The following is a 26637-nucleotide window of genomic DNA, read 5'->3' on the forward strand; positions in this document are numbered from 1 at the left end:
TTAAAGTGGTACTATGATCAAAATTTTACCTTCCCTTTTCTCTTCGATTTTTGAAAGTACTTACATTAAATAGTAACCTTGCAAAATTTTAAGTTCAAATTCGAATTGTAAGACCACTTATTTCACGCGTAAACTTCGGCTTTGGCTTGCCGCCATTGCTAGATTCAAAAATGTCCGAGGACCAAATAGAGATCTGGAACTAGTTGGGGCGAGAGCATGCTGACGTCATATGCGCATCAACAAAATGGCTTCTTCGAAGGCTGGAGTGACCGATCTGGAAAACCATTGGTTTTCTTTTTAATCTGTAGTGATGTAGAAGCCGTATCTACTGCGCAAATGTTTTTTAAACACACTTCAGGGCATCTCCAAGTCACTTTTGCACAACATAGTGGCAGAAAACATTTCAAGAGGCGGAATTTTTAACTCGCCCGAACCACGCAAGATGAAATATAGATCGTCTGATAACTTTGAGGGAAACTTGTACTCTTGGAAATGCTTTATAGATATTTCTCCCTGCAACCTTTGTGAGGTTAACTTCTTCAACTATCCAAGGGAAGTGAATAGAATAGAACGCTTCGAATTATCTACAGTGAGTTTACTGTATTCGCTCCTTTTTAAAAGCAAAACATTGGGTGAGTGGCGTAATTTACTTCTGTTGCTCAAGCTCTCGTGTTCTAGAATAGTCATTTTTAAATTTATTGTAAATACTTCTTGTCAAAAGGTAATTTTTGGGCAAATCGGCCTGTATGTTCCTGAAATATATCCTCTATTGTACAAATAAACTTAACTAAATTCGCACTAGGCGGTACATTATGCGAAAGTACATACATAGGATGCAAAGCTAATAGCAATATCTTTTTACTGATTATGTACTGAAAATGTTTCCATTGTAGTCCTCTGTATACACTGTAGTCTTAATAAACTCACCAGCACGTCTTCAGTGTTGTTCACTTGTTTATTTCTGCCATGCAATATAAAACACTACAGAAGGACTGTACTTCATTGTGCACTTATAGTGTTCATAAACATTTTTTGAGAAGTAATCTCAGGATAGAACAGTGTTAGCCTGTCTCATGCTATCCGGATTTTACTCAGTATATCTTTATTATATTTAAGTACAACAGGAGCCATGAGCTATAATTATGACCTGTGCCAATCACTCATGCTGTGTGCAACAGAGCACCGTTGAAATCCTAGCTACTCTTTATTTTAAGTTTGCAATATATTTATTTTTGGCATGCTCTTTTTGTTCATAAGTTGAGAATGTAGTAGCCTACAATAAATCATGTGAATGTGCCAGAGAACCCCTTAGCTGCTGATCCATCATAATTTCTAACACAAGTGCAGTCAAATCTGTACCATAAATAAAAATGTTGTATTGATTGAGGTGAGGTGGCCTAAGTGTAAGTTGTCGGACTACGGCCGCGGATCAAGCGGTTCAGGTGTGGACTCTTAATGGTGTCATTGTGCTGTGTTCTTGGGCAAGACTACTCTCATGGTGCCTCCTCTCCAAGTGTAGAATGGGAATTGGCAAATTGATGGTGTGACGAGGGCATGCAAGTCTAGTTGCTTGGTGGGCAACTAGACTTACATGCAGACCTTGCCTTTTGTAAGAAGGGGGCAATTTTGAGGTCACACAGGACCCTTGCAACCATTATATATGTATTTATTTAAAGAGTATACACAAACTGCGAAGCCGACAACAAATACAGTCAAACGTGTACCATAAATAAAAACGTTGCATAGCAATGGGGTAGTTGTTTTGATTTAGGTGCGGTGACCTCAGTGCGCAAGACTCTGAATCAAGCTGTTCAGGTGTGAGCCCAGACCAGTGTCATTACATGTATGTGGGGGGAGTGGGGAGGTTAAACCTGTGATGCAATTGTACTTGGCCTGATGGGCAAGCAGGCTTGCATGCAGACTTTGCCTTCTTGCATAAAGGGAGCATTTTATTCAGGGTGGTACACGGAGCTGGCTTGTTTACAGTCACGTTAAGTTGACACAAGATTAGTCCCAAAATTGAACTCTCAATTACATACACATACTGCAGATGCACAATGTACTGCCAGTGATATTCTCTAGAAAGAGCCACTGTCATATTGCATATGATACCATAAAAAAAATATATTCTTGAGTAGATGCCAGACCCCGACTCACTGCAGGCTTCATTTAAATGCCGGTTCAAAACTGGAAACGTTTGATCAAGGTTCCAGTGTTTGTTTGAGGTCCAGGTGTTCCCGTTTATGAACTTAAAACTTTATACCCTTAATATTATTTTACTTGTTCCCATGTTGTGCATATATTGTTTCAGTTATTTTTATCATAAAAACGGGGCCAAGAGGAAAACAAATGGGTGAAATGAATAAGAAAAACTACTCCTACTCAGTTTTGCTGCTACTTGTGGGACAGTTTCATAACATCAGTAAATAGAGTGAAGGACTCTATACAGCATTGAAATGGTTTTCTTATTTTAAGAAACAGGAATACTGAATGCTGGCTGAAGCTAGATGTCTGAAGTGTTATTACCCATTAAAACACTTAGTTTTAAAAAGGTTTATTACCTGTATTGTAGTCAAGGAAGGTAAAACTGTATAAAACTCAAGGAGCTAAATCCATTGATCACCTGCAACATCTTGTTGACTTTTATTTTTCTGTATAAATTTTAGATTATTTCATGTTTATAAAGCTTTTTTCGGAATAAACAGCTGAGATAGATTTTATGCCCATGGCGTGTATGATAGATTACAAGAATGAAAACAACAGTAAAGATCATTTCAATCCTTCGCAAACGGCAATAGCAACCTACATGTATATATACGCAGAGCTCTCTATTATTTCAAACATTCAGTTGCAGACATTTTATCCTAACTATTCAATGTCGTTCTCATCATACCATGTATTCAAACGTATGTAGTCCATGAATCGCCGTTCCTCTTCGTTCTTCGAGGCTTCTTCGATCGGTGCTTCGATTGGACAAGAAGACGGCAGCTTCGTTGTAGTCATACAGCGCCAAAACCTCATCGAATGAATTTAAATATTGAAGTATTTGCATACAAACATTGCCCTTTAGACCGACGTCAAACGGCTTTAAATTCTCATTATAAGAAACGATACCGCTAAATTGCAATGTCTCCTCGTTGCGGCTCTCTTGGGTTTCGCCACCGGGCAAACTAGACGAAGAATTTGTCGAAGAGATATCTTTTATAACCCTGTTAATTCTCAGTATATTCTCTCTTGGAACACTCGAAGCTCGAAGCGACGATGCGCATATGACGTCACGGACCAACTCATGCGTAAATCCGCTTTTCAGTACAGTCGCTGGCTCACTTTGGACGTCCGAGTAATGGCGGACGGGTTTTCCACGATTTTCGGCAAGCTATTTCAAGGCTTATATTGCTCGCAACGTTCTAAATTCTAGCGCGCTAGTTAAATATAGACTTATTGAACAAATTGACTTTAGAAAAAGACGAAAAGAAAAACAAAAATTTTGGTCATAGTAGCACTTTAAAGCAAGGGCACTATCGGTAATAAAGTAATCACGGAGAACTGTAAATAAAATCCAATGAATAAACCGAATGATACTGAAAATGAAACTTCAACGAGAAAAGTAGCTTTTGTGGACAGTTATCAAACTAAAGTTACCTTGGAAGCAGTTGGCTCGTAACCAACTGCTTGAAAGTTAACTTAATGAGCTTTATTTAAGATAATTGATTACATGGATTTCCCACGGCGTCCTCAGACTACCGTGACAAACACTTACAGCTTCCGATAGTTTTTCGACTCAGCTTCAAGCTTGTTTAGTCCAGCTGCCTCACAAGGTAAATAATATATGGCGGCTTGTTTTTCATTAAAGACCTGCAATTTAGCTTAACATTTTGTTTTTGTTTTGGCCTCAAGTTTTGAAAAACTTTCGCCGGTAAGATAGACTATGAACTTTGATTATGCGCGCGAGTAACACGGTGCAGTGACGTCATGTGTGCGCCTGTCCTCTAATCGATCACAGACATTAAACAATCATAACACGCGCGGTTTTTCGGATACTGTCAGCTTAGTCGCCAGGTGTTTTCTTTTGCCCCGGTGTCCGCGCGAATTGTGGTATGCTGTATAAAAAAAAATATTTCTGTGTCTGTACGTGTATGACAGTACGCATTCAATCTCGTTCCCAGAGGCTGTGTTCCCCTTGACCAGCGGTCGAGAAACTCAACGGCTCTGGACGAATCCAAAACCAACCTCGTTCCCAGGGTCTCTCTCTCCAAAACCGGAACCAGGAAATCCTGGTTCAGGTTTGATTGTGTGCGTGCGCCTGAGTTTGTGGTGAAACGAACAAGTTTTCAACGGCCAATCAGATTCAGACGCCTTTGTGACAGGCTTTCAGAATAGCCCAGAGGTCCCGACCCCTGGCGTAGACCAGAAGGATCGCAGCCTCTGGGGACGAGATTGGTATGCGTTGTGTCAGTAGATTTGTCTGACATGTATTGCCTTTATTATTATTATTTTATTTTTGTCTACGTCTATGGTTGATTATTTTATTTTTGCGCAGCCCGCGATCACAACGGTATCTGTCCATCGAGATCACCGAAATAAAAGTGCGCCATTACGCTCTTCTGTTAAAGAGTAAATTTCTAAATGTAGGTTCATTAATCGAAGTATGCTTAAAAAAGAAAACCTCACAGTACAGTATTGCACTGTATTGTATTTTAACAACCGTGTTGTCTTGTAATTTAAGAAGTATTGTTATTGTATCTATACACCGATTTCACAAATGGCGGACGCGCGGAAAAAAACCTGGTACGAGACATGAAAACGAGGCGTTTTAGGATAAACAACTTTCGTGTTACAAGGGGAAGAGTGAAAATTACGCGAGTTCCGAAGTTTTTGTTTGTTAAACGGGGAAATAGACCGATTTCCTTCCAAGTTTTCGAAATTAAGGAATTCTTAACGAGTTTACAGTCTAGTAATTATTCTTGTTTCCGTGTTGCAAGCAGAAAGGGACCGTAGATCTGCAGGGAAACAGAGTTAAAGTTTTTGTTTTCCAAAGGAGCTTCGACAACTGTTGGCCGGTAAAATTTTACACGGACCGACATCGAAACTAATTTTCAGACGCAGTCAAGGTACATTCCTTTCCAGACGCTGTCAAGGTAGGTTCTTTTCCAGACGCTGTCAATGTATGTTCTTTTTACTTTTGTGAAAGCAAACGAAAAATGCTAACTCTGTCTCCTTGCGGATCTTTAGTGGAGCACGAAGACCGGCTTTGAAATAACAGCTGCGTTATGGGGACTTGACAAGTCAAACTTCAACTTTAAGACACCTTGTTCGGTCACATATCCTTTAAGCAAATTTTATTTACTATTATTCCTTCGCTTTTTAATTCTTTTTATACTTCATAAAATACCTTTGTTGTGCCAAGGCAAGTCGTTGAAATGTTGACAAATTAATTAAAAAGACGGAGACTACCGGTATTGAATTCCAATGCTATGATATGTTCCCGGGGGGGGGACTCCCATATGAAACGGACGGGGATGCTCGTCGGAAATTTTGAAAAGAACCCCTAAAAGAGACCAATCTGGGTGTGGCTCAAGCCTTTCTTGACCCCTAAAAGATACAAAAAAACTAAGAATGGAGTTTATATTTGTATATTTCTTTGTGTGTAACCCTAAACGAGACCATTATGGCTAAAAATATTGGCGTTTTGGGCGTTTTTTCCCGGAACACCCTAAGCGAGACCAAAAGTCCGAAATTTACACCCCTAAGCGAGACGACGAGCATCCCCGTCACTTTCATATGCGAGTCCCCCCCTCGGGGATATGTTTCTTCTTTGTAATAAACCATTATATTTGAGAATACTTGATAAATAAATAAAAATCGCCTCCAATAATCTCAGCTTTATATAAATTATAGCGGAAGGCGTAAAAGCTTGTAAAATGAAGCGAAAGCGTGTTCTATCAGATGGACCTTCGTCGTGGTTGCCTAGCACGTGATTAATTTCTTCCCGAGATTAAATTTCATGTCGTCCGACGCAGTATTCCATAGATTTCACTAAATTTACAGAATTAAGAGGCTGTATCTGTAATAGTGGTCTGCCCGATCTGGCTTGTTAAATAGATTTCGCTCTTTTCTAGTGTGTTGCAAGACTTTCATGTACTTATACTAAAAACACAATTCACTTGACCGGATCATTAATTTTTTTCGAGTTTTTAAGGATTTTCGGTTCACCCGAACGAGCACTTGTAACGACCACTGTCAAGGCTTAAATTTACCACAACTTTGAAAATTAATTAAAAAAGAACTAACAACTTCTGTACCAAACAAACACTACAGCCTGTTAAATTATGTCTTTTTAATTTATCACACCAACTTTCACGAACATTGAGCTCGAATCAAGCTATAGCAGCAAAACATTAACGACACCCCTATCACACACCTTGATAAAACACTTGAAAACGGCTCAGATTCAAACTTTATTTTTGAAAAAGTGAGGCGGTCTACTTCAATCAAACCAACGCAGCCGAAAAGTAGATGTAATAGAAAATGTTCCTATCGAAAAAAACCTTTTGGTATCGTCTTAATGAAATATTTACAGCTGTGTAAACTTGCCCGATTTCGAAGATCTTCATGTTTGCAGCCATTTTGAGGGACTCGTCAGGACGAGGAGTTTCATCAACTGCCCTCGCAGACATACCTAACACCATCAGAAATGAACAAAGATTAGATATAAATGCATTGCAGTTCAACTGAAAGAGAATAAATCGTGTTTAAAAATGGAAGCTCGACTTACATTTCAACGATTTCTACGGGCGTAAGGTCATTCTTGTTCGAATTTCGCTTGATGATTCCACAACAAATAACAATATTTGACACGCAGACTTTGACTGAATGTAGCGTTTGAATCAGTTAAAGCTAGTAACCTCGTGCTTTCCCTTCTTTACCGGCGTACAGCGAAGTTGTTTTCACGACAAAACAGCAAGCATCAGGTAAAGAAGACCAAACTGACATGTTTATCGATTGGTCGGTTATATACTTCATGTATGGAGTACCGTTGTGTACCGTATGTGTACCGTATAGTGCCTCATACATGAAGTAGTGACCGACAGGCCGTTTCTTCAGCTGTTTCTTCGACGTTCAACGTTTTGCGATGGAAAATCTTTGCTGTACGCCAGTAAGGAAGGAAAAGCACAAAGTTACTGCCTTGAGCTGATTCATAGGTTACATTAAGTCGAAGTTTGTATGTCAAATATTGTTATTTCTAGTGGAATCATCGAGCGAAATTCCAATAGTAACAACCGTACGTCCGTAGACGTCCGTAACAGTCAAAATGTAAGTCGAGCTTCCATTTTTAAACACGATTTATTCTCTTTCAGTTGAACTGCACTGCATTTATATCTAATCTTTGTTTATTTCTGAAGGTGTGAGGTATGTCTGCGAGGCCAGTTGATGAAACTCCTCGTCCTGACGAGTCCCTCAAAATGGCTGCAAACATGAAGATCTTCGAAATTGGGCAAGTTTACACAGCTGTAAATATTTCATTAAGACGATACCAAAAGGTTTTTTTCGATAGGAACATTTTCTATTACATCTACTTTTCGGCTGCGTTGGTTTGATTGAAGTAGACCGCCTCACTTTTTCAAAAATAAAAGTTTGAATCTGAGCCGTTTTCAAGTGTTTCATCAAGGTGTGTGATAGGGGTGTCATTAATATTTTGCTGCTAGCTTGATTCGAGCTCAATGTTCGTGAAAGTTGGTGTGATAAATTAAAAAGACATAATTTAACAGGCTGTAGTGTTTGTTTGGTACAGAAGTTGTTAGTTCTTTTTTAATTAATTTTCAAAGTTGTGGTAAATTTAAGCCTTGACAGTGGTCGTTACAAGTGCTCGTTCGGGTGAACCGAAAATCCTTAAAAACTCGAAAAAAATTAATGATCCGGTCAAGTGAATTGTGTTTTTAGTATAAGTACATGAAAGTCTTGCAACACACTAGAAAAGAGCGAAATCTATTTAACAAGCCAGATCGGGCAGACCACTATTACAGATACAGCCTCTTAATAGCATTATTTTCCTTCATGACTTGGGGAACATTGTGATGATCTTGTTCACTGGGGATTGTGTTGAACATTTACTGTCCGCTTCACTTTAAATGTAAATCCTTTGCGTAGAGCCAACTGATGTTTTATATTTAATCGAATTAGACGCTTTAGTCTGTCTGAATTATTTGAATACAATTTTTTTTCTAAAATGCAAAAAATCTACCCCTACTAATTCCCAAAAAACTACTAAGTCGATTGAGAATAACACGTTTTTATTGATGCGTTTCAGGTACGTATAGTGCTCACGTATGGTTATTTCACCAGAAAAAAAATAAAGAAACCGGCCCGAAAAATCATTGTTACGCATTTTTTTCACAACGTACATTTATGTTTACAAAGGCAATACATTTTGGCGTGTTTATTTTCGATATTCTTCAATGACTCACCAAAATCCTTAAGAAAATGTGTACACTCGTCTGGATACCGGAGCTTTCTTGATGAGTCCGAGGTTTAAATCTTTGGCGGCCCGCCGTATTTCAAGCCATGTGCAGCCCAGGGTTTTGCTTAGAACCCGAAACAAAACGACAAATATTAGACCGCGAACTTATTTCGACCTCGGTAATCTCGAAATCAACCTAGAAAGCGATCTAATACCCCCATTTAACGGAGGAGAGCTTCAAACTCCTGTAATTTTCACTTTTCCCCTTGTAACACGAAAGTTGTTTATCCTAAAACGCCTCGTTTTCATACTTCAGTACCAGTTCTTTTCCGCACGTCCGCCATTTGTGAAATCGGTGTATAGGTTTTCTTTTATCTGTTTTGGTTTGTGTGTACTGAAATGGATAAAAAAATAAAAAATAAATAAATAAATAAATAAATAAATAAAAAACCTCGCATAGTGTAGTTTTATGTCACTCACTCAATTCCGCCATTCAAATGATCTGTTTGTGCCTTTTTAAGCTCATTATTAGTACAAATTTTCATGCATTGCTGTTATCTTTGTCTTACAGGGGGTTGTCCGCCAGGGGCAAGGACGAAAGATACGAAAGGTCGATGCTGTGTATTCCCTTTTAAATATAGAGGGAAGACTTATCACTCATGCACAAACGCCCGAGATTACAAAGTATGGTGTTCATTTGATGCTGTCTACAAGAACGACTGGGATTATTGCGGTAAGGTAATCACAGTGTTGAGCAGAGTAACCATTCAGTAATAATGGATATAATCTCGCTTTATATGAAAAACGTGATAGAGTGATACGATTTCATTAGCACTGTTTTTAGTATCTTTTTCTATAGCTATTGTTGTTTTTTTCGTGTGTTTTTTTCGTTGTAGTATTGTTTCCCTATTTAACACTTAGAATAATACAACAATCACACACCTGCAGAATATGGTCTGGCTTCTGTCATCTTGGCCTCAGTCGTTGACTTAGCCGGTATCAGGTGACTTAGAATACGGATATCCCGTGGAGTAAGACAAGCAAAACCACACACCACACACCACACACTACAAAACGAAAAACGTTTCCTCTGTACTCCTACTTAACATTTAATTTTTTTTTCTCTTCATTATTTTCTCTTTAGATTTGACTCCCTATGTCGAATACCGCAGCTCTACTAGAGCTTACATCTATTCACTGAGCAACAAAGAAGGATTGGAACCATTTAAGGCTATGGTGAAAGATCCATCACACGCAATTTACACGGCACCAAATTTCGGTCCAACATTTGGTGAAGGGTATGACATCTACATTACAAGCCATGGCAACGATTCGTATACAAACTTTGGCTTGTCCTACTATGTTCCAGATGGAGTAAAGGACAAGCGGACAATCCTAGCTGGGACTTTCCTCTTCTCACCCGATGAGGTGGAGGTGTTTTATCTCATTTGAGATATGGTATGAAACATGAACGGTGCTAAAAGGGATAGGGTATATTTAAATAAGAAAAGAGCCACGAGCTTGCAAATTGACATGAATCATTTGTCTAGTTATATTATCATACGTACCCACGTTGAAAGGAATGATGCGCATGGTTTCTGAGCATAACTATCATAAAAAACGAGCTTGACATAATTATATCTTCTATCTTGAGTACGAATTGTTATTTGTGCTCCCATTTGATGCTGAAGAAATTCCTTTCTGAGATTCAACTTGAAATTTTTATTCAGTTTTTGCACTTGTAGTTTTTGTACTAGTAAATCGGCTCTTCCCCGAACGACTAGTTATCTTTACTAAGTCATATTTGCGGACCAAAAAACAAAATACCAGACTCGAGATAGTCAGTTAAGGCTCAAGTAATTAAGACAAAACAGGGAAGACATACAGTTTTTGCACTTGTAGTTTTTGTACTAGTAAATCGGCTCTTCCCCGAACGACTAGTTATCTTTACTAATTCATATTTGCGGACCAAAAAACAAAATATCAGACTCGAGATAGTCAGTTAAGGCTCAAGTAATTAAGACAAAACAGGGAAGACATACAAATATATCTTTTGTTTTTCGCGTGATTCCAATGCATTTAATATTAACCTTTTCTTGTTTAATTAATTACTTGGTCAGATATATCGTTTTACAAAAACTACAAAATCGATTTGTTGACGTCGAGGTTTATTCGTGTACACCGGACATATTACGTCCTGTTAACTTGAAATAGCTTTAGTGGTGGCAATCTTGTATAAAGGAAATTATTAACACAGTGGTTTTTTTAGAAAACTTCTTTAAAATAACTATTTATTTGAGACAGAAATTAAACGTTTCATACATTTACAACTCACTTTTTATTTCAGTACATTATACATTGCTTATTACAAACAAATTGTAGAAAAAACTTGATGGGGAATTTGCAGGGCAAGGAGGCGTCCATTACAGAAGCTACCGCATTGATTCTGCGAAGCTGGCTGGCTGAAAAATGCTAACGTCGTAATGCATGAGATAACAACATTTAGTTTAACCTTTTTCTACGTAAGACCTGTTTGTATATAATATAATCAATTTCTCTGGGTCAAACTAAATGGCGTGGGTGGGTGGGTCGTGGGTCGTGGGTCGTGGGTCGTGGGTCGTGCGTCGTGGGTCGTGCGTCGTGCGTTGTGGGTCGTGGGTCGTGGGTCGTGGGTCGTGGGTCGTGGGTCGTGGGTCGTGGGTCGTGGGTCGTGGGTCGTGGGTCGGTCGTGGGTTTTGGGTCGTGGCAAGTTCGCCCCGGATGCAAAGGAGCATTTTCATGCACCGATTTGTTATTTTGGATACGGTTTTTCTTATTAACAAAAACATGTTTTTCTTTTATGTCTGGCGCACCGTTTCGCTTTTTTCCCTTCATGTCTGCCGGACAGTTTTACGGAAGTGGGCCGAAAATTGCAAGTATTTGCTTGACCTTGGCGTGTAGGCTGTTTTCCGAATGAGAATTTTCTGATCGGCGTTTTGGTCCCGTTTTGGTAACAACCAATTTATTGAACGATTTCATGTACGTAGCTTGGTGGTTCTTCATTCCATATCGATTAAATTATCATGTTATTTATTTATTTATTTGTTTTTCCAATTTTATCAGGGAAGTCACGCTAGCCAATATATTTTATAATTTTTAAAGATTCGTGGCTTTTCTTGATCATTTCAAGTGAAAAAGTTACAACTTTTCGAGTCTAATTTTAAGGGATTTCTACAGAACACCTAATGGATTTTTTTTTCCTGTGCATGGCCAACTTTTTATTCCTCTAATGTTAAAAATAGGTGAAATGTACATGTTTGCTGAAAGCATTCGCGGAAGCATTATCAAAACTTGCACTGCCTGGGGCTATAGCGGAAGGAACTATTTATATTCTTGAAATGACTTAATAATTGTTTCACAAGGCCAAATCGATGTTGCTGTTTCAGAATCCGAACTTGCAGTTTTGTCGTCGACCGCGGTCAAACGACAGAAATATGCCAAAAACAAGACAAGTACTTCGAAGATACGGTTTTAATTTTTACAATTTAAAGTTTCATACATAACCGGTATCGTGACATTTTACGAAGCTTTTTGGGGCTTTATTAAAAAATGTTTGAAAATGGTGATATGTGGACTTCTTTGCGCCATTTTTTCAAAGCACTTTGGTTCAGATGTAAAGCATTTAAAAAGTAAAAACACTCTTATACCTGGGAAAACGGGAATGTTCAGGAAAGCGTGACTCTCGCGTGACTAAGTTATCGTGACGTTGTGTTTTAGGTCAAAGTATAAATGAGTGACAGATGTCAAAAGAAAGGTGTCAAGGATTTGCGAGGCAGTAATTGTTGTACACTGTTGTATGTTGTACAATTAAACATTGTGTTCATTGAGATGCCTTTCCATCAACGCAACAGGGAATATGTTTATTTACATTCAGCAGCTATTTTTTTCTCATACTAAGGGACGGACCATTATTTTTTGGAGGGGGGGGGGGGATGAAAAATATTGAAAAAAATTGTTTGCAGGGCCTGGAAAGACAAAATTAATTGTTTGCAAACACGATATGTATAACAAAAAACAGTAAGAATTTCGAAAAAAATTGTTTGCAGAGGTACATAAACTAAAAAAATGTTTGCAGAGGAGAATTTTTCATCCCCCCTTCCAAGAAAATAATGGTCCGTCCCTAACATATCAATACGAAACGAAATTCCCCGAAATAGGAAGAAAAGCTGCCTATAAAGACGTTTGAATGCGGCTATGGTGCGTCGAGATTTGACCTTCGGTTATCAATTGAAGCTTGAGGCTGCAGATGCACTATCGAAGGCTGCGTTTAAAGAGATTAAAGGGAAATCAAAACTTGCAATGTCAAGCACTGTAGCGAAATAAACGTTTCATTTTATTGAACTGACTAAAGTTATATTTTAGACCATTATTTTATAATAAAAAGGATTATGTTACTCTTGCATATATCCTGCGAAAACAAGAAACAAGAATGTAATGTATTGGTCAGCAGTTGTGTACGCATGCTCAATAAAGGGCGGACCGGGTTCGTGTATGGCCGCCATGTTGAAATGTAGTGTGTTGTGAGCGTGTGTTTCATCTGGCCTAATCAGCCGTATAAGAGACCATCCAAAGGTTTCTCGATATTTAACAAAGAAACCCAGTGGAAATATTTCGACACTAGTTTGCTACTGATGACACACTGGTACCTAATTAAAATTCCGATTTTACACAGATGAAATGGCAGAAATAGAAGTAGCTGATCTGCTTATCAGCCAAACTGAAGAAACTTGTCCTTGTCGATGCAATCGTTTTAAGAGTGTTCTTTTTTGTTTAAGATTTTTCAGTTTTTCTGCGAACTAGTAGCCTGCGTGGCTAACTGCGTGGCCGGCGTTCAAAGAGGAAAGAGAGGGGAAGTTCAAGCGGTAGTCTCATGCAACGTATATTGTAACACCTCCATCCGAGGTCTTTGAATGAGTGAGTTCAAATTTTCGGCCTTGTTAAGCGTCACACATTTTTCGGTAAATTTAAAATCCAGAGATAGCTGGTAATTCGGCTTATACACCCACGACCCACGACCCACGACCCACGACCCACGACCCACGACCCACGATCCACGATCCACGACCCACGATCCACGACCCACGACCCACGACCCACGACCCACGACCCACGACCCACGACCCACGACCCACGACCCACGACCCACGACCCACGACCCACGACCCACGACCCACGACCCACGACCCACGACCCACGACCCACGACCCACGACCCACGCCAATTAGACAATCTCAATTTCTCTTTATAAAAAGGAATCATTTAGCTAGGCTAGTGTTAATAAAAATAAGCTTTTGAAAATTCAGTGTTGTTAAATAAATGTTGCACAATAAGAGGTATGGCTTTTACAGTTTAGCAAGAGCAAAAATTTTAAGAAGGTCACCGAGAAGCGCAGGGTACTGCTAAGTGCTTTAAAGCTCTCTGCAAATTTAAAAGGAAGTAATCTCGGTTTCATGAAGCTCCAGAGTATTTTGATTTCCCAACGAATGACCACATATTGTGGTTTCTTCAACCTCTACTGCAACTTTCTCAACCAGCCGAAATCAATTGAAAGCATCTTGCTCATAGTTGAACCTCTTGTCCTCCAGGCTACTTGTTCAAAGCTCAGTTTCTAGTGCCATTTCTCACAAAATGCAATTTCAACCTAGTCTTAACGTTTCCCAGGCAACAGCCATTGTAACGGCAGAACCAATGAACACGAGAAAAAGTAAACTCTCTGAGTTTGGTATATTTAAAGAAAAATCATCATCATCATCATCATCATCATCATCATCATCATCATCTTCATCATTTATTTGACCCTACAAAATAGATGTTGTTACATATCTAATATAAATTTGGTCGAAGAGACCTACAAGAAACCACCGTGCTTATACATGTAGGGGAGGCCACCTCAGTTATCGGTTACAAAAAAATGTTTTCAGGTATTTCAGGTCGAAGTTGACATTAATTCATTCAACACACAAAACACGATTTTTTTCATATGGAAACGAGATTTATTTGCAAAACAACAGACATACAATTAAAACTAACTTCCATATGAAACGACTTATTTAAAGCAGAGGGAATAGACATCTTTATTGCCTGATGTTGTTATGTGACTTTTCCCCGCGCATTCCTCGGTCGTGTATCTCATGTGTTGATCGTTCCTTGTAAAATAAGACGTTTATTTTGGGACCAACTAATATTTTACTTGTTCGGTAAATGCTGAAGCAATTATTCGCTTCATGGTTTGCGAATAGCGAAAACTGATATTGATGTCATCTCCCTCAGTCTTCTTAGTGTGTGTGCGTGTGGGTGCGCCAGCGCGCGTGTGTGTTTGCATTTTTTTCTAATTAGTAATTTATGTTTGAGCTTTATATTCACTATAAAATAAACACTAAACACGAAGACTTAACCGGTCTTATATATTGGCTAATTTATTTTTTCTTTATAACAGCTGCCTCCTGCTTATTTATCGTTTTGCTCTTCCCTCAACAACGTTTGTAGCCATATTTTGAGGACGACTCACATGATGATCATCGACATCAGGGTAAGCCCCGTGACTCTGTTCTGTCCTATCTTAGTTTAAATCTGACATAAGAAAAATTTCAAATAATCTCAATCACAAACAAGACTGTTTTGAATCCGCTATTTATAGATATCTCAAGTTAATAAGATCTCATATAACACTACCGCTTAAAGAATGGAACTACCTGCCAATTGCTTACAGGGTTGAATTGAGGTACCTGTAGAAGCAATGTATTTAAATTCGACATTACGCGCCGTTTGACACACTTTGCAAAGCAGCTGTGAACATGGACCTCCATATTCGTTTTGGAATCTTATTCCTTCTCTTTTCTGTCAAAGCTATTTTAAGTTGCTTGGGCGGTAAGTTCAAAAATTTGTCCCTAAACTTTAGCTTAAAAGGTAATTATATGTAAAAATGTGTAAATTAGTAAATTTCAATTAATCTTCTCGAATATATTTTTTTGAGTTAGGCATTTCTTGTGTGTGTTTGTGCAAAGTGGTATATACGTCTTGAGGTGACTGCTGTTTAGATTTTATTTGTTGCGATTTTAACACAACCGGTTAAGGCTGCAACTAACTACGACATATCCATAACTGAATGGCGCCTAATATTGGTATTTTTATATCAATGGCAAACGAAGCAACGTAACGTGTAGATATAAAACACATTAAATTTCGGGGTGAATTATTATGACTCTGGTAAGATATAAGTGATGATAACAGCACCACTCGTTAAATAATTATTAAGGACGATGTCTGATTATCCCACAATAGTTCTTTCCCACCGAAATTTTTCTTGGAGGAGTAACATTTTTTTGCGAAGCAAAATTATGCTGGAATATGTTTTTTGTACTGGAATACACAAAAAAGAACCGGCAATTTTTTTGACACACGCCAAATGAAAATTAATATGTCAGTAAAAAAATATATGTTATCAAAAAATCTAGTCGTTCTGAGTTGCAAATGAACTTTATTTATACCTTGTGACTCTTTTTAAGTATTTCGTTGAATTTTTCATTCACGAAAACATTTTACAACCTTCTCACCAAAGAGGTTCAATTAATTGCTTCCTAAATAAGGGTTCGGCCTTTTAAAAGGTGGATGAACCGTGTATTTTCTAGGCGTGTGCGTTCCTGGCGAGTGCTATTCGTTGATTTCATTTCACAGATTCGAGATGAGACTTAGAAAGTCATTGCAATAATACGAAAAATGTGTCCTTTTTGTTTGTTTTCAAATACTGATTTATGTTAAAAAATCTCTAACTTTTTTTTAATGTTGAAAAAATGGAAGGGTGCAGAAACCGCACAGTTCGTAAAGTAAAACCGAAATCACTGAATCTACAGCATGCTGTGAGTTTAGTTGAATCAGGAGAAATTCATTTCATCTTCTTGCTTTCTCTCGTCAGTGGAGAAACGGAAGAATAATTCATTGATTTTCAAAACTGAGGTACTCAGTTTGCAATTGCAAGGATCTATATTAAAAAAAATTGTTGCTGTGCAGTATGGGTTGGTGGGGTAACAGCCGTAAATATGTCAAAATGCGCCGAACAACATTTTACAACAATTCAATTGTAAATTTGGTACTGAGAAGTCTCCGGGGGCCGAAAGATAGATTTATAATTTATCATATAAATATATGGAGCAGGATAAGATAACGTAATTATCTTGGGAAAAAACACTTTGAGTGTGCCGAAAACAAGTAGATGTCCATACTATTGAGGTAATGTGACATAATTAAAATGTTTTAGATGAATGCCGTGAATTGGAGTTCCCAAACGCGTACTTCTTCAATGGAAAACGTCTGATTAATCACGTGATAAGAAGCATTAAAGTACTGGACCAGGATTCCTGTGAATTTCAATGCTACCTGGAGCACAACTGTGTCAGTATCAACTTTGAATTTACAGGAACAAAAATCTGCGACTTGAACAATTCAACACATAAAGAGCACGATAAGGACCTGGTTAAAAGGGAAGGTTTCGTATATCATGGAACAGATGTAAGAACAACTTTTACATGTTTATATCATTGCTTAGGTATTCAAATGTGTTTCAAATGGTTCATATTTAATAGAAGAATGCTTCGGTGTCCCATAGAACAATAACCACTACAATGAGATAGACTTATCTTTAATATTGCAAAGGCAACATCTTGAAGGTATTTTTTTTTTTTTCATTTTCAAGGCGTATTGTTTTTATTTCACTCGAGCTCTCGTCAAGAGATCATATAGGATGCCTGTAGACTCATGTATATATTTGCAAGAGGGGAATGTGCTATTTTGGATGTGTTATGATTCTATGAGATTGAAATCTATGAGAATGGTATCTCTTAAATTCATTAAAACTTTTCCTTGTTTATTAAGAATGCCTGTAGTAAGACTTCTTGCAAGAACAATGCAACCTGTCAAGCTGGTTTTACAAGTAAAAGATATCGCTGTGTATGTGCCTCTGGATTTACGGGTCAAGACTGTGAACATGGTAAATAAAAAAGTAATAATTCGCTAACTGTAACGGTCAGCACGAATGGAAAAAATGTGATGTGTTTAGTTGCCAGTATCTATATAATGTAAACTGCATTTTTTTAAACATATATGAAAACCCCTCAGTTGTTATGCCAATTCCGTATATAACAATACCAAGGGATCATAAAATTGCACATGTAATGCTGGATACTCTTGACATGGACAGCTTTTTACGGGTAAAACCATGGCCGAGATCGTGGCGCTAAACAGTTTTAATCTTACATGCTGAGGGCATCTTTCCATCCAAAAGTGAGAAGAAAATATGGCGACGAATTGTTGGAAAAAAACAAACGAAAAAGGGGTCGGCATGCGCTGGAGTCCCCTCGTCAAGAAAGGCGTGGGAGGCGGAAAGGGAGCGAGTACGCTTAGTCACGCCATGCTGCAGAAGATTATGCCAATATAAGAGAGCCGACATTTAAGAGTAAATTGCTTCCTTTCTATACTTGATCATTTCATGTAAATGTTTAAGGTTGCTGTTATTGCGCCTTTCAGTAAAACGCAAACTCCGAATTTCAAAGCCCAACAAACGATTGCGTTTTTCGCTGCCGTTTAGCTCAATTCGGAAAATCTCCTTTTTACTGTAGTCACCAAGTACACCTTATACTTTTAAATGTTCTTAGATTTGGTCTCATCAAACTTTGTTTATTTCGTTTTCAGATATCGACGAGTGTGCTCAAAATACCCACAACTGCAGCAAGAATGGTAGTTTGTGTAACAACACCGAGGGATCGTTTGTCTGTTCTTGTAAACCTGGATTCACTGGCGATGGCCACAGTTGCTTAGGTACGTATACATAAATCCTGCAGTTAAATCATCACATCCTAAGCCGAGTGGATTGCAAGAATTTTGTGGTCTTTTTTCTTTATCCCCAAGTCGTTCTTTACTCCGTGTATGTAAGCAACAAATGGGGTGGCTATCTTTGGAAACTTTTTTTTTAAGGTTAAAGTTATTAAAATTTGCATTGACTAATCCTTATGCAAACATTTTCGTCAGTTATCGTAAAAGGAGAAATGTTAACACAATTGAAAAAGACCAAACTGCAAATTAAACTTTCTAGTCTCAGTATCAGTTTCAGTCTCATCACAAGCAGCACTGCATAAGGAGAGCCTCCAACACTATGTGGCTCTGCATAAGGAGAGCCACCACCCTTCTTTGGCAAAATGCTATGTAATATTAGCGACCTTTAGATTGGAAAATTAGTACTACATTGATGCGAGTACATATTTTCAATTCTAGCAGTTATGCTTTCGACAATCAAATTTTACACCAGTCGTATACCGATATTCTCTTATTCAATTGGTCAGGAACACGAAGTGGTGAGAGCTCTATCGTACTCGTACCAAATATCTTGTAAACGAAGACACGACCAAAAGTGATGAACAAGCGTAGTTATGATCCTTACGCTGTTTTGTCATTGCACTGAGACGTGACGTTTGCAAAGTACGTAACTTCAGCCAGAATATTTTCTTTCAAGATGTAATAATTTATACCGGTTTTCAGTTTATCAGAATCAGATAATCCAAAATATATATACGCTAACGTTAAAAGTAATCCAGGATCGTGAACCTTATCTTCTTTGATACTTTTATTAAATATGTTATTTGCACTGGAGTAAAAAATACCTTAGTACCATTCGCCGTTCATCTTTCTGTGTCCTTTATCGTGTTAAAAAGGTTAACGATAATAATAATAATTTCGTCGTGAACCTATGAACTGTGAGCCAATCAGAAACAAAACATAACGAAGCAAGCCAAAATAGTCAACTGCTCGTGCTGTTTTAACTTCTTGCTGACTGGCAGCATTTCAAGCTTTGTTCGAATAGAGGCATTTCCATCTGCAGCTGTCAACTGTTTTTTACTTTTTTTAAAACGCCGGAAGGCTGAAAACTTAACGTGAAAGCAAATTCTCATTCTTCTCATCTATATGAAGAGGAATTACAGGAACTGGAAAAAGAATCATGGGTGCAAAATTAATCCACGCTACGTTTTGTCATCGTCAAGCGAAACTCGGTTTATTCCCAGCTTTGCTCCATCTCGTCCAATAGTATAACAATAGACTTGATGTAAATACGTTTTATGTTTAACCATCGGGCTCATTTTAGCCCGAGCCGCGGCAAGGGCTACAGCGAGCTCCGAGAAAGTATGACTGAAAAAATATTTACACACAGGAATATCAACTCAATTATATGTGTAACAATTTCAGTAGGCTTTAAGAAATCAAAGACAGTAAGCATTACCTTGAACACTGAAAGATATTTTGTCTTATAGTGGTTTCGCGTGTGCCTGCATTTGCGTAAATTGGAGAGTATTCCCTACTCAATGGAAAGAAGAAGGTCTCCACAAAATCGAAGTCATACTCATAATGTTTTTTAAACAGGTTTTGGAATTAATTCAACGATATTGTTGAAAAATGAATCCTTTCTCCCACATCTTCACCGGTTTCTTTCAACTGCTGTTGGAAATGACTCTCAGTGGCTGCTTTGTTACCGCGCCTCCTTACATGGCTGGGATGCCAGTACCTTTCACAGTCGGTGCGATGGAAAGAAAAACACTGTCACAATCATAGAAAAGGATAGCTACGTTTTTGGAGGGTACACGGACATTCCATGGGGTAAGTAAATTCTTCTTCGTGTTTGTTGTCTGTGTATGAAAACATTTTGACGTCTTCTGTGATCTATAACTGAACAGACCCACGGCAAAATGGAATATATTTGTTTTATACAATACCACAAGACTTCAGTACACTTCACCGGCGATCTTAAGGTGTTTTCATTTCACCATAAAGTTTCCGTAACCACGAAGCACCATCAAACCGATTAAATAAACAGAACAATTGAAAATTGAAAGTTAATGGGAAAAAAATAACCTTTAGTCCACTTGGAAAGTTGTTCAATAAATCTGTAAGCATTAACCTAAGCGTTCAACCGCCATTCGTATTTTGTTTCCCGTGGCGTCGTCCAACTGTAGAACATTGATCAAATACTTCCATACAGATTTCGATAATTTCTCGAATAAGTCACTGTCTTCTTCAAGCTTTTTTAGTCCAGTTAAATGCTTTGAAAGGTGAACAATGTTTGGCGTATTATTTCTCACTGTAGATTTGTAATTAAGCTGTGTTTTTTGCCTTGTTGTGGCCCCGCGAGTTTGAAAAACTTTGCCGACAACTCTGATTTGGACATTGAACTCTGATCAGGCTCGCGAGTCACACCACCCCGTGACGTCATCTGTGCGTCTGTACTCAAATAGATGACAGGCATCAACCAATCACAACGCGCGCAATAGCTCGGTTATTGTATATTATTGCATAGATATCTCTATGGCGCTTTCTGTGCCTGTAAATTTAATTTATGTTGTACGAATGTTTGTCAGTATGTTTGTCGATCTTGTCTAATAATAATAATAATAATAATAATAATAATAATAATAATAATAATAAAGATATTTTAGCAGGGAGCCCACGTCACAAAAAGGTGGTTTTCAGTGGGGCCCTGCATAAAATAAATAACAAATATGATAAAAATGGTTAAAAAGTGAATATTAAAAATGGAAGATGAAAAAGTTAAATTTTAAAAAATGAATATAAGAAATTAAAAAACGTATCAAATACTTCTAATATGTCTTTTAAAAGTTAAAATGTCAAATGCGCTTTTTGCTTTGTCGGGTAAAATGTTCCATTCGTGAGCAGCTTGATTAATAAAACGGTTCTGGCCCCAGGAGCGACATGACTTGGGCCTACAAATGTCATTTCGTCCACGAGTATTATAATTATGAATGTCTTTAAAGCTATAAAAATTAAAATCCCAGTCAATCAAGCCATTTAATGCCTGTAAAAAACAAAATTAATCTATGAAGGTCTGTCTTGCTGCTGTTGTTGTGGTTGTTATTGTTTGTCTTTGTTTACGTCTTTGCTCTATTTCTGCATAGCTTCCATAAATCAACCTAGTGCTCACTCAGGTACTCGCGCATCAAGTATATCGAAGTGAAAGTGCGCAATTCCGCTTCACTATTTTTAAGTTACTTTTAGGTCTGAATGCAGCCTCATTAACCGTAGTGCTTTCGATGCCGTTGAACCCCCCCCCCCCTCCCCGCCCGGTCCCCCATATAAAAAAGAAGAAACTTTGCACAATTTAGTAATATGTCACTCACTCAGTTTCGCTATTCAGATCATTTAGAAAAACCTTTGTACTAAATTTTCACGCATTGCTGTTATCTTTGTTTTACAGCGGATTGTCCGCCAGGGGCAAGGACGATAGATCCACAAGGTCGATGCTGTGTATTCCCGTTCGAATATAGAAAGAAGACTTACCACACATGCACAACAGCCGGCTTCGCATATTACAAATTGTGGTGCTCATTTGATGCTGTTTACAATAATAACTGGGCTGACTGCGGTAAGAGTGTTTTTTTTTTTCTTTTTCTTTCATTTTATGTGTGAATCTGTTCTCTTGCCGACCTGTAATTTATTTTCATTTAATGCTAATGTTAACTGGCTGCCTGGCTTCATTAGCCCCTATCGTTATTCCACGCAGCCAGTACTGTTATTACTGTTTTAAATTTCCTCTCTGTATCAATCTTTTCGTGTAAGAGCAAAGAGTACACTTTAAAAGGTTGTTATTGTTGTTGGCCTTTTTCATCTTCGTGCTTCTTTTTTCGTATCATCCCTTCTCTTCAATATTAAGAATAATGCACATTTCTCAATTTGTTTTTCCCCTTCTAGATTCCACGCCCTATTTAGAATACCGCAGCTCTACTAAAGCTTTTATATATTCACTGAGCAATAAAGAAGGATTGGAACCATTTCAGGCTATGGTGAAAGATGCACCACATGCAATTTACACCGATCCAAGTCTCGGTCCAACATTTGGTGTAGGGAAGGACATCTACATTGCGAGCAATGCAAACGCTAATTATGGTTCGTATACAAACTTTGGCTGGTCTTATGACGTTCCAGATGGAGTAAAAGACCAGCAGACAATCCTAGCTGGGACCTATCACTTCTTGCTCGATGAGGTGGAAGTGTTTTATCTCATTTGAGTTATTGTATGAGCACGAACAGTGCTAAAGGGAATATGTTACTCTAATTTTAAGGGAGGAGCGAACTTGCAAATGGTCATAAACCATGTGTCTTGTTATTATTATCGTACGTAGTTACGTTAAGAACAAAGATTATTTCCGAGAATCACATACCTTCGTACAAAATAAGCTTCACATAATCCTATCTACATGTACCTTGAGCACCTTCTGTAATACGTGCTCCAATTTTATAGAAGTTCATTTTATGAGATTAACTCGAGTTCTGAATTCAGTTATTCCCCACTTGTATAATTGCCTTCATATGAAAGACCACTGCATTTTGTAGCCCCTTTTGCAACACTCAATTTTCCCAGCAGTTCTTTCAACCTGGAAAATCGGCTCTACCAAATAGCTAATTATCTCAACCAAGTCAGATCTGAGTACCAAATAATATAATGTCATACCCGTGTCATCCTCGGAGAGGCAACAGTAATTTTTGAAATAGACAAAAACACGAAAGACATGCAAAGTTGCAATTTAAAAAAAAAAAAAAAACGGAGTGTCCGACGTTTTGAAATCAAAGATTTTCTTTCGTCAAGTGGAAGCAATTTAATGTTTATATTTAACTTTTTAATGCTTATTTAATTGCTTGCTTAAAATATTCAATATATTATGCACCGTTGCCTGTAGCGGCAGACGTGGCGGCATTCTTGTATAAAGGCCATTACTAACCTTGCGGCTTCTTTAGAATAGTTCTTTATGATAATAATTTATTTGAGACAGGAAAAATTCAAACATTTACATCTCGCTTTTTACATTAGTACATTACACATTACTAATTATAAAACGTCCCATGCTTGTGTCATGTTAAATATTTAATCTTCATTATTTAATACCGAGCTTAAAATCTACCATCTTTATTATTTACTACAAACTTGATGAATTCGACATTGCTGATCCTAGCAGTATGCAGGACGCGTGTCACTTATCAGGGGGTCTCATTGGGGTTAACCGTTAGCCGTAAAACGGCCAAAATTTTTGCGTTTGGGGGTAAAATTTGAAATTTTTTAATTTTACGCTAAAAATTTTTTAACTAAAAAAATTGGGTTAATTTTTAAAAAAAAAAAAAATTTTTTTTTTTTTTCTCAGCCGACTAAAAAATTTTTTTTTTTTATTAAAAATTTTTTTTTTTTTTTTTAAAAAAATAAAAATTATTTTTTTTTTTTTAACTTTATAAAAAAAATTAATTTAACAAAAAAAAAAAAAATTTTTTAAACAAAAAACCCCCCCCCCCCCCCCTTATCAACCTAGTAAAAATAGCCCAGCTCACAACGAGTCTGTCGTAGCTCAGTTGGTTAGAGCGCCCAACCGGTATCCGGGAGGCCATGGGCTCGATTCCCGTCGGGGACTCAGAATTTTTCTTTGTCCCATGCTCGTGTCATGTTGATTACTTCATCTTCATTATAAAACGTTGTAGGAAAATAAGATTGGGAATTTGCAAACGCTGCGTTCCTTACTGCAGCTACAGCGTTTATTATGTTTATTCAACGAATAGAGAGTAGGCAATCGAAGCTATCTTCCTTAAGATCTATTTGTATAAAAATTGTGTTTGCATATGTAAAGTATACCTTAAGGTAAGTGTTATTAAAAAAAGCATTAACCATTCAGGATCGTCAATGTAGTGTAATAAGAGATAAGTCAACGCGCCCGAGTGAACTGTGGAGTTACAGGGAGCTTAAATAATAACGACGGTGACGCCGAGGACAACGCCTAGCAAAATATGATGTTTTTTTTTTACTCGAGAATCTCGCTATGATCCTGATGTATTCAGTGTATCAATTGGTCAGAAACTAGAACCAGCTTAATATGTATAGAGATCGCTCAATCCCAAGTAGAAATTTAAAAATTTAGCTGTCGTCGTTCACTTTCTTCAAACTACGCATCATTTCGAGTTGTTGTTTTGCAGAGAACGGCTAGGAAATGTACCAAGACTCAAACGCGCGTGAAAGGTAATTATTCTGCTCATTAAACTCTTTGTTTGGCGACGTTTTCGTTCACGTTGTCGTCGTAGTTTGTTTAAGATCCCTTATCGTATCCCAGTTTAGCACGCGGGGATTTTTAAGAACACGAGACAAGTGCATAGAGATGTGCATCTGGGTGGTTTTGCACTTCTCTAGAGATCTTTAAAAATTAAAAGTAAACTAGTCTCGGTCTCCCGAAGGTTGCCATAAAGGTCGCCATGCCAACGACCTAATATCTTAATTTATCCGACCTCTACTGATACTTTCTCAACCGGCGGTAGATTAAGAGTAAGCATCTTAGTTCATACCTCTTGTTTTGCGAGAGGGGTCTTCCAAGCTACTTACTCAAGGCTTAGTTTCCAGTGTCATTTTTTCACAAACACAATTTCAACTTCATCTTATACACCACTCAGGCAATAGTAACGGTCGAACTTATGAAACATGAGCAAAAGTAAACTATTCGCGTTTGTTATTTGCAGAAAACGAACAAACAAACAAATTCAGGTCTTTCCAATCGAAGTAGACATAAAAAAGCATTTTTTCCTCTTTTTTGCAAAAACGGGTATCGGTGCATAATTTCCAGCAGCAAGGTGAATATCTTTTTCGTAAGGCTTGTTATCCCCTCGGATTTTCTTTAGTCAAATATCACCTCTAACTTTTGTAATATGGAAAATATGACACCTCTTTTTGGGAGAGGGGATAGCTAGAAAATCTAAAAAGATTTAACTATGTTAGTTTACACAAATATCCCTTTAAAAGGCCCTGACTGAGTTCCCTCGTTGGGTGCTCCTGAACCATTCATATGCAAATTAGTTTATGAAAAAGAGACTATTCTCACTGCATACATATTTAGCCCGTCACGCGGGAATGGCTTAAGTACGTTAAATTCCGGCGTGTTGCTCCTGCGCACTAGTAGGATGATGCATTGCGACCTTCGCTTCAAATATCACAGTTTCAGTCACCTCGTGGCCAGTTCAACGGAGTTCGGTGAAGTGACTGTAAAAGTTTCGCCCCTCCCACCTCCCCTGGTGGCGGTCGATCACTGCTGTATCCTACATTCTACACGCCAATTGCCCTGGCAGTCGCGGGTATCCTCCCATAACTTAGCTTCCCGTGTCAGGGCAATTGTGTACAATGAGAATGTTTTACTAAGTGAAATTTGTCTTTGTTTGTGTTTGTGTGTTGTTGAAGTGTTTACGTCATTAGTGCCTGGCCCTAATAAAAGGATGGCTGATGGCTTACTATTACGTTCTGTAAACTTAATTTTAAAGTGTGGCACGCGTGCGAATAAAAATGTTGCTGTTGTTTTTGTTTCTTGGAGTTTGATTTGCAAGAAAACATACGTAGAAGTAGAACGCATTTCCATATGAAACAACTTGTTTGAATCAAAGGGAAAGGCATCTCGAAAACGGCTAATTGGTCTCAATTGCCTGATGTATATTGGTCATGTGACTTTTTACGCACTTTCCTCGGTGACATATCCCGTGTGTTGATCGTCCCTTGTAATATAAGATTGATATTTTGGGACAAGTTTTTTTACTGTTTTGTCATGTGCTATGGAAATTAACACATCATCGTGGGTGGTTAGCGGGGGATACACGCATTTACCTCCCTTTGACTTGAATGTATTAAATCTCCCCGAAAAATCTACTGCTAAAGATGCCATTTCTTCCACATTTTCTCATTTTGTGTGCTTCCATGTTTGTCTTCTTTGCCAAAAAGCTTTAGTTACACCAAATACTTCTCTTAATTATGTATTGGCTAATTTATTTTGCCATTTTCACAGAAGCCACCTGCTTATTTTATTATTTTGATCCGAAATAATGTTTCATTATATTTTGAAGACAACACTGTTTTGACATATCTAAGTTTAATATTTCGTAAGGAATAATTCACAATCGAATTCTTTTCATGCCTATTAGTTTAAGACTGGACTGAAACCGTTAAAATAAATTTTCCAATTATGAGATCTCTTATAACACAAGATGTAAACACCCGCTGTCTTCTGCTCACAGGGTTGAATTGATGTACCTGTAGAGCAATAAATTTAAATGTTAACAATATGTGGCAAGTTTGACAC

General features: G+C 37.8%; 1 protein-coding gene and 1 long non-coding RNA gene across 2 annotated transcripts in view; both read left to right on the plus strand.

The window, feature by feature from the left end:
• LOC144665218 (uncharacterized) overlaps positions 1-23479 on the plus strand; it is a 41365-nt gene extending 17886 nt beyond the window's left edge. The window contains exons 13-15 of the mRNA XM_078526411.1: positions 19901-20134; positions 21747-21914; positions 22241-23479. Of these exons, the coding sequence (XP_078382537.1) occupies positions 19901-20134; positions 21747-21914; positions 22241-22557 (719 nt within the window). The 3' untranslated portion in view covers positions 22558-23479. The remainder of the gene's footprint in view (positions 1-19900; positions 20135-21746; positions 21915-22240) is intronic.
• Positions 6928-7771, plus strand: LOC144665441 (uncharacterized). The gene is made up of 2 exons (XR_013572934.1): positions 6928-7314; positions 7404-7771. It is a non-coding gene; the product is annotated as an uncharacterized LOC144665441 (long non-coding RNA).
• Positions 23480-26637: the final 3158 nt, after the last annotated feature.

The sequence above is a fragment of the Oculina patagonica genome, chromosome 9, assembly GCF_052425735.1.
Source record: "Oculina patagonica isolate OP01 chromosome 9, crgOcupat, whole genome shotgun sequence".
Classification (NCBI taxonomy): Eukaryota; Metazoa; Cnidaria; class Anthozoa; order Scleractinia; family Oculinidae; genus Oculina; species Oculina patagonica.